This window comes from Charadrius vociferus, unplaced genomic scaffold, assembly GCF_000708025.1.
Source record: "Charadrius vociferus isolate BGI_N301 unplaced genomic scaffold, ASM70802v2 scaffold306, whole genome shotgun sequence".
NCBI classification, from domain to species: Eukaryota; Metazoa; Chordata; class Aves; order Charadriiformes; family Charadriidae; genus Charadrius; species Charadrius vociferus.
The window spans coordinates 3,512,581-3,526,861 of record NW_009648963.1 but is presented as its reverse complement, the minus strand read 5'-3'; the positions used below and the strand labels follow the sequence as shown (position 1 = coordinate 3,526,861).

The window sequence follows — 14,281 nt, the reverse complement described above, 5'->3', positions numbered from 1 at the left end:
AAGTAAGATTTAATATAAGAAGAAAAACAGGTCTGTAGGCTGAAGATGTAGTCACATAATTTAGAAATAATTTCGTTTGTCAAACAAGCCAGTGGGCTTTGCAGTAAAACAAACCAGAATTTCATTACTTACTATTACTAAATGTAATTTAACCTTATTTAGGAAAGAGATAGCCTCTCTGTAATGCTTTGCTAAAGCTTAATAAATTAAAACGCTACTGTTACTCCCATGGCCATGCCGTTTAATTTACAATCCACTTGCACACTAGCTATTTTAAGCATAATTGTATAACATGCTTCATCAATTAATTTCATAGAAAAATGAAACCACCTGTAGCTGTTATGGCATGGGGAGGGGGGTGGGTAATGGTTGTCTTGGGGCACTCTTTTCAGCTCTTGTTTTCAGATCAGTAATGGCAGCAGTCCTTTGATTTAGATCAAAGTAAGAACAAAAGCTTCTTAGGAGCAAGTGAGAGTCAGAAGGTGAAAATGAAGAGGAAAAAAAGTAATAAAATCCTATACCATAGCCTAGAACCAGACTAGTAAAATGAGAAAATCATAGCTGCAATATTATTTTAGTGTCATTTACTTCTGAGACCAAACCTTCAGAAGTTTGGATATCATATTTTCTTCCTTGATTACAAACCAGTGAATCTTATCTTGCCTGTACAGGTGTTGAATTTTTTCTTTCTCAGCCTACATTCACTTACAGTCATTAAAGTTCTAGGGCACTTAGTGTAAATATTAAAGATGATATATGAAGCCTGAGAAATTTAATCTTGGGTAATTACATTCTACCTAGCTCTTCTAACTAGCAAAAATTTCTCTGCAATTTTGGTTGGATAAGTAATCTGCTAGTGCAATATTGTGCTCCTCAGTGGCTGTAGCGCTGATGAGATGCACAAAGGGATTCCATACATTAGTCTCATTTTTCTAAGCATTTTATGAAAATTACATGATGTTCTGTGATTGGCTGTAGCAGCCTATGCAGGAGGTGTTGCATTTGTAAAATATTAATTCTTTTACCATGAGAATAATTCTTGACAGGATATGCGTAAATTAATTGGTTCTCCTGGTTCTCTAAATGCTTTCTGGTGGACATAGTTTTCTTCTGCAGATCTAAGATAAAAACTTTTCTGTGTTAGAAAACTGTAGAGTATTGCCTGTGAACAGATTTCTTACTGGCTAACTAATAGGAGGATTAAGTTCATTATCCGCCAGATAACTCTCGTAATAAGCTCAGATCTGGCGTGAACAAGAAGCTGAAGCTCAGCAGTTCATCTGACCCGCACATAGGTGCCCTTTCTGTGTTTATTTGACAATTTCTTTCTCTTCTGGCTGAGTGACATTTCCCTTTGGAAAACAGAGTACCGAAAGAAGGGCAGCTAATTAATACTTCCAAATTTTGTTTCTATTTCTAACTCATCAGCAGTTTCCCTTTTCAGCTACATTGGGGGAAATTATCAAATAGAGTCTAATGAACTATTCCTGCTAGCCAATTAAGACTTTGCCCCCCACCCCCGTAAATTAGTTACAACACTGGGCAGATTTCCTCGCTTAGGAAAGCAGTACAATTCAAGTCAATTAATGAATAATAATGCATTATTGCCTTGAAAACGATTTGGTTTTGATCAGCCCTATTCTACATTAAACAACAGCAAATCTAGAATGTCTGCACAGAAGAGAAATGAAAATCACTATAAGTATGAAGAGGTGTCTCTTTGAGAAAAGCCTGAGAAGACTGATACTGTTTACAAGCCTATATTAAAAAAAAAAATATAGTGGAAAGACAGAAAACACTAGTGTATTTGGGATCAGGTAGGCATTGATATTTCTCTACTCTCATGTACAAAAGTCAGAAGGAATTGAAAAGAAGAAGAGTTTATAAGTGACAGTGAAAACTTCTTGTGAGCATAAAAATAAAATAAGTAAGTAAAAACTCTTTATGAAAGCTAAATCAATTAAAAGAGAAATACGCACTCATTTTACTATGCTAATTACAGTGACAGGTTATAGTTAAAAACTAGGAGTTTGCTGGAACTAAACTAGTTTACTAATGTATGTAAAAGAAGTATGATAATACCAGATAATTTTGAAAGAACTGTGTAATCATATAAAATTATAGGGAAATTTTATACCCTAATACACTAATCACCGAATTATTATTTAGCTATTTTTAGGATTTCAGAATGGTTTATTCCTTAATTATTCAATTCATAACATCCTACATCTTACTCTCAAGCATTAGCTACTTCTTGTGATATGTTAAATTAGGTGGAATATTGTTTGCTTTGAAATGGCAGATCTTCTCTGCTTTTAGTCAAGTTTGAAATTATTAAAATTCAATTGTCCATATCGAAGATTTATAAATACTATTTCTGAGTATTTTTTTCTTCTTCTAAGAAGTAGGGGGAAATAATAGGTATTCAGCAATCGGACCTAAAATTTACTTAGCACTTAATACACTGTCATATTTAAGGCATCTTTTTTTATATTAATTGCATTCCATACATAAATCATTCTATTTACAATGGTTAGAGTAGCCAGTAATTACTTGGGATTGTTTGTGAAAAAATGTAAGGACTCCAGAATTGGTTTGTTCTTGCAGAGCCCACTAATTTTGGCAGATCTGCTCTGTAGAGTTTAGAACTTAATTATGATCTGTGCTTCCAGAGATAGGAGATATCTCCGACAGCACTTCAACACAGGTTTCTCTTGTCTGTTTACTTAGGGGAGAAAAACTCGTAGTTCTTTTTATGCTTGTACGACTAATCGTTGGGGGAAGAAATTAGCAGGAGTGTGTCCATGGCCAAGAACTCCTTCACTCCATCCTTTGAGGAACCCCATGCCTTGCCATGCATCTGCACCTGCCGCAGCCTTACGCTGCAGCATATACCCCCTTTACTTTGTGTATTTTTTTGTGCACGTTTATTGCTAATTCAGGAGTGCTCTGTATTGGAGTTCAGTGCTAACATCGTTATGCTTTCCCATAATTAACGGTTCAGTAAACCCACAGGGTGATAGCGCCTGAGTGTCCAGCAAACAATAAAGGTTCTGCTTCAAATTTTTGTGGAGAGGAATTTACAGCCAGTGCAAGATGTGCTGTTTAGATGGGATAGCTTCCTAAGAATGCTAGCACTTTTTATTTTTCTCCATGCAACCTATTGAAGAATCACAAGAAAGTTTATGCAAACTTAAATACATTACTAAATCTCCACCAGAATGCATCGCAGTGTCAAAAATGAAAGCGAGAATTAGGGAAATTTTCATGCTTGGATATTACACGTTGTCAGCCCTTCGTTTCAGTGCTTCATGTAAAGGATGGTGTTTTCTTTTGTATCCTGCGGGTGGCATCGATGAAAAATTTCTTTGAACAGCCTCTAAAATTTGCTTGTAGTGTCAATACAGGCTCTTCATAAGGACGTGTCACAGGAATATTTATTTGGAAATAATTGAACAAAATACGAAGTGAGAGAAATTACACTTGGCTATGCATTTAGGAAGGGATCGTAATACAAAGAGGTGCCCTATATATATAACTGAGTTTTATTATCTCCTTGTTCAAGATTGATCTAATTTTCAAATCCTTTGAGGCATGGAATTTTTTTGATTGAACCATTTCCAGAAGAATTCACCTTTGGAAGTTGACACTGTTGTTTGAGTCTGTTGCATGGTGTATTAAAGGAAACATTTCATACATCGCTTCCTTTTCCTTTCCACATAGTTTCTTATCCTTACAGCTTTACTTTTCAGAGCTAAGACTTGGAGATTCAAAAAGTCTGTATGTGGTTCCCCCAGCTTAGAGAACTATCAAGAGAAACATCAGGAAAAGTCTACTTCTTTTTTTAAGGAGGTAGTCTTTGAAGTCAGTAATCAGTTACATTAATTCAACTGGATGTTCTCCAGTTAATTATTTATTCTTTAAAAAGTCTTCTGTAACTCATTTGCTGACCAGGTAGAATTGGCCATTAAAACTCATCAAATTAATAATCTCTGGCCTTTTCATTTTATAGGAGGGATCCAGGTCTCTCTTCTTGCGTGAAAGCAGAAAACAAAACACTGGTTATGTCTGACACCACTTCTTGCTGGGCGGCTTTCTGCGTGTGGGGTGGCACATTCAGTGGTGGAGTAGAAGGGTCTCTGATCCCGAGAGTGGACAAATCAAGAACACAAAGTAGCCTGGACCTGCTGCACGAAAGGAGAATGTAGACTGAGAGATTTCTCCATTTTAAGAGTTTCCCTGATACTGTTTATTAATATTAATAATAAATAGGGCCTCTTTCACTGATACGGTATGATTGTTTGCATTATGTTAGGTTTATTGTTTCTGTAATGCCTGTAAAACAATATGGGTCAAATTTCCCGTTATGGGATCACATTAAGCCTTGAAATATTGTGAACATTTGGGCATGCTTCATCATTTGAGAGCAAGAAGAAAAATTTGAGAGAAAGATAAAAACAAACAGGAATAAACTCGAGGAGAAAATAGAAGTCAGACATGGGAATGAGTTAAGATGAACATGTCAGCCTTAATAGGAGACAATGATATGGAATAACTAGAAATTGAAAAGAGGAAACAAAATGTTAATTTTCTTTTAAAAGGAATAGAACTTAACATGAAAATATATTGAATAATTATTTTACAATATAAAGCCAAAGGCATTGTCATAGTTGGAATGTGCAAATGTAGGATAGTGTATTTGGTTTGATTTATTTTTATTGTACTTTCCTCTTAGGCACTATTTTAGATCTACAGGTTAATAGGGGAAGGAAGTGACATTCAGATTGAGAACATATATAAATAATACAGAACTCATGACATTCTAGTATTAAATACCCAGAAGAGCAAAATCAAAGAATATTTTTGCTTATGTATTGTCTAGATATAACCTAAAATTAACTGAAGTACACGTGTGATTTTTCAAATGAACAAAAATATGCAGTTTCTAGAGTCCTGCCCGTATTAAAAAATCTGTGACTCCGATTAGTTATTGTAATTCAATACAGACAGCCTTCAAAGAAAAACAAAAAAGCTGATAGTAAGTTGGAGATTACATTTTTCTTTCTGTACCTGGTATTCATAGACTTATAGAATAGTTTAGGTTGGAAGGGACCTGGAAGATCATCTGGTTCCACCCCCCCTGCCATAGGCAGGGACACCTCCCACTAGACCAGGTTGCTGAAAGCCCCATCCAGCCTGGCCTTGAACACCTCCAGGGATGGGGCATCCATAGCTTCTCTGGGCAACCTGTTACAGTGCCTCAAAGTGAATTTTTTTTTCCTAATATCTAATTTAAATCTACTTTCTTCCAGTTTGAAGCCATTCCCCCTCGTCCTATCAAATTCCATAAACAATAGGTTGTCAATGTTATAATTTGTTATTATGCTGATTTAAAATTATTATGGCTTTCTGAACAAAAATAAAAGTTTATGAGCTTCTCAAAAGTTAGTAAAAGTTATTTCTAATGGAAAGAGTTAAGTGAGCTAAGATGGGTGGTCAATATCAGATATCATTTATGAGATTGTTTTCAGTGTTAGGACATACGTGTTTCTTTAGTAATAAGGGTGTCTAAAATTGTTTTTTCTGAGACTTCCTTTCACTTTATTCTTGTGCCTTGTATACCAGTGGACATGATTTAGTTAAATTATTAGGATGGGCACAAGAATAAGCATTTAGGTCTAACCTTATAATATTTATGGATGTGCTGCATAAATATTCTTCAGATCCTATTCTTCACACTGTGTATCCTCTTGGTAATCACATTAATAAACACAGGACAATTAGTTTTATACAGACCATCCAAGACATCAGCTGGGATCATAAGCCTCTTTTCCTTTTCCCCTGATGCGTAGCCTGGGCAGGAATCTTCCCAGGAGCTGTGGAAAATGCCTAATTCCCATTCATATATATCAGAGTTTGCAGTTCAACACTTCTAGGTTTGCATCCTTAGACAGAAAAGCACTGTTTTGTTTCTCAATCAATAAAGAATACATTCTTCCTGGCTACAGAGCAGGGGTTTGGGCAATGCGTGTCTCCTTGACAGCACTATATTTTGCTAGCTGGAGGCACCGATCGGGCTGATGTGTATTTCTTGAATTCCCATTCTCATTTCCACTGAAGATTCTAATTAGATCCTGGTGATGCTTAAGAAGAGGAAGGGACAGTGTTTTTTCCAAACATTATTCTTTCTAATGCAGAGGGCAGTAGTTTTCTGACGTGCAGCGTTTTAGCACACGTGAAAACAGATGTTTGTCTGTAGCAAACTGTCGTTTGTCAAACTGAGCAAAAATTGTGCTAAGAGAAGCTGGGGAAGGGCTGCGAAGCCCAGGGGGAGAGTCGCAAAGCCTGGGTCTGGGAGCACTGGAGCGCAGAGCGCTGGCAGCAGCGTGCTCCCTAGTGCAAGTTTCCAGGGAGTGTTTCTTCTTGGCACTGACACAGCCAAGTCTCCAGCTCCGACACAGATGTTCCTCCAGCAGCTCTGAAGTAACGCTGCTCGCCGGATACCATGTCATACCCAGGGGTTCGCGGTCCACCTCAGCCTTCTAAGAGGACTCGCTACTGATGAAATCAAACGCTTAGAGAAGCATGAGATGCGGGGCTTTATCTGATATTTTGTCTCAGCTGGAGTGGCTGGTGAATTGCCACGGCTCAGTGCAGCGCTGCTTTACGCCGCTGCAACTTTCTGCAAAGCAAACTCTTGGTAAAATCCTCTAATTTCCCTCTGTTTGCGAACCGGTGTGAAGACTGGAATGATTTGCCTGTTGGAAGAATGTTGACTCTCGAGTGGGAGTCAGAGGGACTGCAAACAGTGGGTATTGTTGTGATTATATTTGCATCTCTGAAGCTGCTTCATTTGCTGGGACTGATTGATTTTTCAGAAGGTAAAGTGGTTTGTGCTGTCTGTAGGTGTGGTGTCTGATCTGCTAAAATAGACTTAGAGAGCATCAGGTATAAAAGCTGCGAAATGAAAAGGCTTGAAAAGTGAAAATAGCATTCAGTTGAAAAATCCTGGTTTGTTTCTGCTGGTTTTACTTTGTTATTGTAAAAGAGAAGTAGATGCTAGCATAAGATTTGTATTTTACAATGAATTTCCAAGTGTCTGTGAGTGGATATTTATTAGAAAGACTGAAAACAGTGAATGTAACGCCTGTCAGTTGCCTTTGAAAGCTATTCACTGCTACAAAACTTGATAGATTAAGTGGATCTTAGTTCAGTTCACGTTTATAACACGCTTTACTCTTCTGATTTATGATGCAATTAGAGTTTTGCTCTGTATCAGTATTTATGTGTTAAAAATCCGTTTCATAGATAAATGCAAAACACTCTTACTACAGGGTAGGCTTTAGGATCAAGTCTGCTCAACACCTTTAAAAAAAAAAAGGCATAGATGCCAACATTAAATGTGGGTATTTTAAATATATATAACGAATATATGTTTTAAAATTCCTGTTTCCTTGCTCAGATTCCTGTCTGCTGTTTACTACATGGGTCATATCATTTCATCTACTCTCAAAGAGGTCTTCCCATTCATTTTAATCGGATTTTTATTGCTATAGGATTTTTATTGTGAGGGGTTTTTCACATTTTATAGAAATAGGCTAATTCAGTTCAGTTATTAATGAGATCTTTTGCTGTCAACTTTTCAACTTTTTAACAAAATGTTTTGTGTGGAAAGCTATTCACTCACTGAAGTCCCTGCTCAAAAAATACTGCTTTTTGTTGTTGTTTGTACATGTGAACCCAAACCAATCCTTTTTGCTGTGTAACTGCTTTCAGTCAGAATCACACAGCCAAGGAGAGCACTCCAGTTTTCTGAAACATTAACTTTTCATCATGGAATAGGATCTTTGATGGATGTCGATTCACATCATTACCTCATAAAATTGTTCAGCTGATAAAATGTGAAATCTTTAACGCAGCACTTTTATAGTTACTGAGCTGTTGAAATAAATCATCCTTAAAACTGTCTGTGGTGAGACCGTGTAATATTTGCTGTGTTACTATATAATGCGTTGGTTATGGAATAATTGTAAAATTACTTTTTGAATTCTGAACAAATGAGTAATTTTTTTCTCATAACAATACTCACTTTTTGGGGTTTTTATGTTCTGGATGTGTAGCATTTTTAACATCTAAAAAATCCTCTTATATGTTAGCTTCAACTTTATAACACATGGTAACAGATAGAAAAAAGACTAAAATGCAATGTTGGGGTTTTTTTTAGCAGATGTATAGTTACATCTATTTCTTGATTTCTCACAGTATGATACTGCCATTAAGTCTGTGGGAAAATGTTTCATGTAATTTCAACTATATTAAATCACCTTTTGAAAAAAATCCCCCTGGTGGAAATTATACTGGTTTTAATATAAATAATAAGTTCAAGATGATATATCAGTTGAAGTGTAACATTTTGTTTTAATGCATCCATTAGTACCATGGCATTTCTTCACACGATAATGTAATAATTTCACTCAAAAGTACCTAGCAACATAAAACTGGTCTCTAAATGTAAAAAGATTAAATGTTATAAATTATAGTGGATATATTTATAACATCCGTAGTGTGAATAGCCCCAGTGATTTGGGGGATTTCCAGTTCTCCTAAGGCTGTGCTATTTAACTCTTATATGTTTGGGTATTGCCATTATTATTAAACAAGAATTCTGCCCCAAATGAATAAGGGATATTTTATAGGGTATTCAGAAGTAATGGGTTTTGTTCTCCTGCTGAATGCAATCACAGGTTTTCTGTTGATGTAAAAGGAGGACCGTATTTGACTGACCAGTGCTGATCTTGAAACCAAAATGAGCAATGAGCCCTCCCCATGGAGACAGGGCATGAGCCATATGCCTAAACAAACCTGTTCCCGTAGTTAGGCTTTCTGATGCCTTAACATGCTTGTCTTAATATCCCTGATATCATAGAATCCGCATAATTATGTATTGACTTATTTTGAAGATATCACTGAAAGATGGGGCAGCGTGCTTGTCCCGATGTTTGCCGATACAAGACAGAGAAGACAGCTAAATGACAAATCCTTAGTTGCAAGCTTGTTACAACTCCACTGATTTTAGTGAGGTTGTGACGATGCTTTACGGTAAATTCTACCAGCAAAGCAACTTGTCTAAGCCCAAACTAAGAGTCAGCAGTAGAAATGGGAGCAGAACTAGTGTGGTCCACAAAAGCATCACGGACTGAGTAACTGGAGTGTTTCCATCCTTCCAGATCACTTTTCCTCTTTGTCCACTGAAGTGTAGAGGTGGCTTCAGCTTCTTAATGCTCGTACCATGAAAATGCAACAGTTGTTTATTTTCATAGTCATTTGTAATGACACATAAAATAGCCTACATCTTGTATTCCGGGCACTTTCAGTATTATTTGTAAAAAGAACAAAGATAAAATAATAGCACACTCAGGGAAAAAATTCTTCTTTAACATAGCTGCTGGAAGTGTTCTACTCAGTACAGCTTTTTCACCATGTGCTGTCATCTCGCCTGCAAAAATGGACTTTCAATTGAACAAGCAAAAAGATCAGTGACCCACTGTGCTCTGGTGGACAACCACCCTCCTTTACTTTACATGGCAAAGAAGTTATGGTAAAGAAGAGCTTGACTTGCCCTCACTCCTCCATGGGAAAGTAGGAGAATCCAGGCAATCTGCTTATTTTTCTTACAGTGTTCAACATTTGGCAGGACAGGGAACCTGATTTAATCCCCTGTCCCAGACTAGGGACTGTGTTCTTCTACTTCATCCATTCTTCCCTTTCCAATAAGCAGGAAATAGAGACCAGAATGAGGAGAAAGTTGGCTTCACTGGAGCCAGTGAGCTATTTCAGTTATAAGGACAGAATTGAATCAATACCATTTTTACTAGAAAAGAATGAAACTCTCCTTTCCCTCTCCTTCCATTACTTTGAAAGTGGTTTGACACTGATCAATATCCTCCCTCCAGCTTCCTTGCCTGAAATTTTTGCTGCTGGGCAGCTTCCCTCCAAAGCTTTTGCTTTGTTACTCGGCTGAAAGGGGAAGAGAGGAGGGCGATCAGAACTGAAGGAAAGGATCAGAGCAGTAAAGTAGCAGCACCAGGCTTAGAGGAAATTCATCCACCAGAAACTCAGAAGGGAGAGACTGGCAAAATGAAGGATGCACTTTGCGTTTGTGTGTCCAGAATTCTCTCAAGTGGTAGCTATATGGAGAAACTATGTAAATAAGTGTGAAAAACTTTGCAAACATCAGGGGACTGCATAAATCAAAGTCTTTAAAAGGACAAACTTTGCAGGTCTTCCTTCAGCAGGCATTCGTTATGTTTGGGTGTATAACATCTCACACAGAAGCGTTTTTGTTTTGCTTGTGAATATAGTCTACTAGTTGCAATCTATTCTAGACCCTGCTATTCCTCCCCTTTTCCTTTCACTAATTTCTAAGTTTCCAGAACTTTTAAATGCTTATTCAGATATAAATTTTATGTCTGATATATGAATGTCCCACGAACTCAAAATCTTTTGGCTGTTAGGACCCACTGGTCCCTATGTATCTTTCAACTTAGCAGCCCATCAAGGCTATGTAGGAATATTTGATCCTTACTTTCCCTTACTGTGATGCAAAACAAAGAGCAGTTCACTTACAGTTATCAGTAATTATATTTGGCTGTAAAATCAGTCTTGAGAGTAAATAGAGTAATTTTTTGCTTAGGCTAGGATTGGAAAAATGCAGAAGGAGGGTATTTTCTTGAAATAGAAGTAGTTTTCTGTCTTAGGCTATATCTGCTCTATGCAGGTACAGAAAGACCCTTTTTGTTTTTTTCTTTCTAATTTAATTTGGATGGGCAGAAGCCATCTCCAGTCCGGAAGTCATGTTAGTGCCTTTGAGTTGATTTTTTGTTGCTGTCATACTAATGTGCTAAAATGTGGCCTCCTTTGTAGCTCGGATGCTTAAAAGCACAGAGAGGTTAGGTCTGTCTGCAATCATCTGTGTTAACATGGTGTTAGTTATACTTACGGCTTAGCAAAAAAAGTAAGGTTGAAAATATTGTCTCAAGTGCAATATGAGTCTCCCCCTTAGAAAATGAATTATAGAGGGGAAGATACATTGCTGACAAATTCTCTATTGCTTTGTACTTTTCTAAGAGAAAAAAACCCAAAAAGCAAGGGAGTTTTCTCCTTGTCTAGATGTGGCTGATAAGAATTATCCAAATTTGGATGTCCTACCCATGCACTGGCGGATGTGCTAAAAGTCCAGCTTCCAGCCGACTCTCCTGTGGCGCTCCCTCTTCTGTATCAGCCAAATAGGATGCAATGTAGCGTAACTCCACAATAAACGGAAAGATAATGAGTATACCACACAGTAATAGACGATCCTTTGCCTTTTTTCAGCAGCTGCTTCTAACACCTGATTAGGATCTGCTGTCAGTAAGCTGTTCAGTTTTCTCATGGTGAAATGTCCGCTTCCTTCCTGTCTTTTTTTCTTCTCCAGAGACACTTGTAGGATTGAGGGAACTACTTTCTTCTGAGCAAGCCAGTATCGCCTGCCTCAAAAAATTCTGTGCATGGATGCTGACATCCCAGTTCCGATTCATGGCATCAAGGTACATAGTAGCGTTAGGTTTGATCATCAGTGAATCTTTCACACCAGAAATGACAACCAGTAACTCCTACAGCATCAAATATATTAGCACATGGACTGTTTGCTGAATATGGCTAGGTGAAAGGTGCTAAGGTTCAAACATTACCTTTCCAGAAGCATAATTCTTCCCCTCAGGTGAACAAAGTGGATTATTTTTTTTCTTTGGGCGTTTCCCCAGCTCTCTTTGTAAATCTTGGCTGAGATTCTGGATTCAAGGTCGCTATAGGAAAGTCAGTCTATAGAAGCATCTATACATTGCACAGCAGAGAACTGTTACTTCAGACCAAATGCAAAACCGCATTAAGTCGCTTCTTTAAATCCAATCTCAAATTGATGTAAAAATCGAGGTGTGAATTTCAATATGCTCATTTGTAAGAACATGTCTTCTTGGACACGTGTGTTTCTGTATGCTTGTGTTGGCTGCAAGACAGGATGAAACTTACTGGATCTAGTAACCATCTGTTACCTCTAGCTCAGGGTTGTTGAAAATGTTCTATTTACTCTTCACCTTCCCTCAAAAACTGTGCTTTTTCAGGCTTGGAAGTACGATTTTGTTTGGGAAGCACCATCTTGACTAACACTCTTCTGTAAGAAGACTGTAATCTTAACACAATTATATTGAAACTGAAGATTTTGGTTTTTCTTTTGTTTTGCTTTTATTTTAGTGTCGTTCCTACCTGGATGTAATGATAAGATACACAAATGACATATAGTGCAAAGAAACGTGCTTGATAAAGAAGAGGGAAAAATAATTCTTTCCTGTCAAAATCAGGAAAATCATGTATCAACCTAAACATTTGCTTTGACCAAACTATGAATTATATGGGGCAATTTACTTAAGAGTTTTAAGGAAGGTCTTATTGATTTATCGAGATATTTTCATCAGCTTCCCATGAACTTCTCCAGGTTGGTTTTTTTAACATTCAGAACACCTGAATCACTGACGACTAGGTCATTCTAGACCAATACCTGTCTGATTTCAAACAGTAGATACTGGCTGTGTGAAAAGGAGAGAGAAATATTTAAGAGATCCTAAAAATGCTGGTAGAAACCAGGAAGACTTCTGTAAAGACAGCTTATGTGCTGTCTCTTCATGTGAGAGTTCACAGAAAGATCAGGCATTGTGAATTTTCTGGATTGGTGAGATAAAACATTTCTTTTTAGTATGCACTCACCCACTGTATTAAAACTTTACTTTCTGGCTCAGGATCATACAGTGTAGTTGCATCCTAACTTGGGGAGGGCTTGTTTTGGCCACACTGTTCTGCAAGAACCCTGCCCCTCAATCATTGGATCCTCCACTTGGGCTTTTAGCTTCCTAGTCTTGATTTTTTATTTATTTTTTTTTTCCCCAAGAAAACGATCTTAGTGACAGCCATTTTAGCCTGAGGGATTGACTATTTGCAAGCAGGTAGGGAACCTTCTGCTTGTATTCCTCTTTGCAAAGCCATAGTTACTTTTGAGCATCATTTGAACTTTCTTCAAAACATGCTGAGTATTCATCTTCAGCAGATCATTCATCCAAAGTTGTCTGGGTTTTAACCACTTTTGCCTCCATACTAGATCAGCTCTCCCCTTTCTCAGTACCATTTTACTGTCATTGTTCAAGTACGTTAGGAATGCCTGTGTTTAGTACAAATACATTTGAGAAAGAACTGGAGCAAAATATGTTTGAATTGGCATTTAGAGGAGGAAAACAAAGTATTAAGTTTTATCCGGATGTACTACTTGTATGAACTGTGACCACCATCCCATCTGACTATTACAGAATACTCAAATAAAATGATTATTTACCAACAAAGAAAATCAGAAGATCAAGGAAAGATCACACAGAAAGCCCTCAGTATTCAATCATAACAGGCATTGCTGGCCAAAATTACATCTCTTTAGAAAGGGAACGAGTTATTTTCTCCTGGTACATAGAGAAAACCACTCCAAATAAAGGTATGCAACATGTATTTGATACCTGTAGCAAAGCCTGCATCTAACCACTGTGCATCCCAGAGCATGGATACTGGGAGCTTCCTACAGAATGCCCTGCCTAGGCATTTTCCCTCTGCACTTTGCCACTGCTTCAGGCTCAGGCTGCTTTTAAAATGTAGCTCCACATAAAATAATTCATTTTAAGATGACAGAGATTCGGTATGACAAAGTACGCTTCTGAAAAATAACTACACTCAGTTGGCTGAGTATAAGTGAGGAGAGAAAAGCATTGCCTAATCACTAATGTACTTCAGGGCTGAAAATATAGAAGGCTTTACTGTTAGAATGTGATATTTGCAAAGACATAAATAATCATTGCCTGAAGTGACATCATAGAACCAGATTAAATATGCACAATGATGGAATGACTGAATGAAAAAAAAAAAACATCCATAATAGTACACTGATGTAGAAATAATATAGTCACCTTTGTTCTCTTGACTTCTTAAATTATTTGTTCCATGTTTGAAGCAGCTTTTGACCAGAATTCTTTGACCTTTGATATTAATGAGACATGGGACGTACTCAGTGAATTTTGTAGGGATTTATATATTCAGATTACATGCAGACCTATATGAAACAGCAAAATTTACAAAGCAGTTGAGTCTGTTCCATGTAATACGAAAATAATACCATAATTTAAAGCCATTCTGCTATAATTTCATTGTCTAGTAT

At 37.2% G+C, this 14,281-nt stretch overlaps 1 protein-coding gene across 4 annotated transcripts in view; it reads left to right on the top strand.

The window, feature by feature from the left end:
* Positions 1-14,281, top strand: part of KCNIP4 (Kv channel interacting protein 4) — a 345,478-nt gene that overhangs the window by 224,158 nt on the left and 107,039 nt on the right. Inside the window, exon 1 of one of the 4 annotated variants that reach the window (XM_009887637.1) lies at positions 6,770-6,881. The exons of 2 other annotated variants lie outside the window; for them this stretch is intronic. In XM_009887637.1, coding sequence (XP_009885939.1) covers positions 6,770-6,881 — 112 coding nt within the window. Of the gene's footprint in view, positions 1-6,769; positions 6,882-14,281 lie in introns of those variants that run through there. One more of the 4 variants, XM_009887640.1, reaches the window with a different exon arrangement.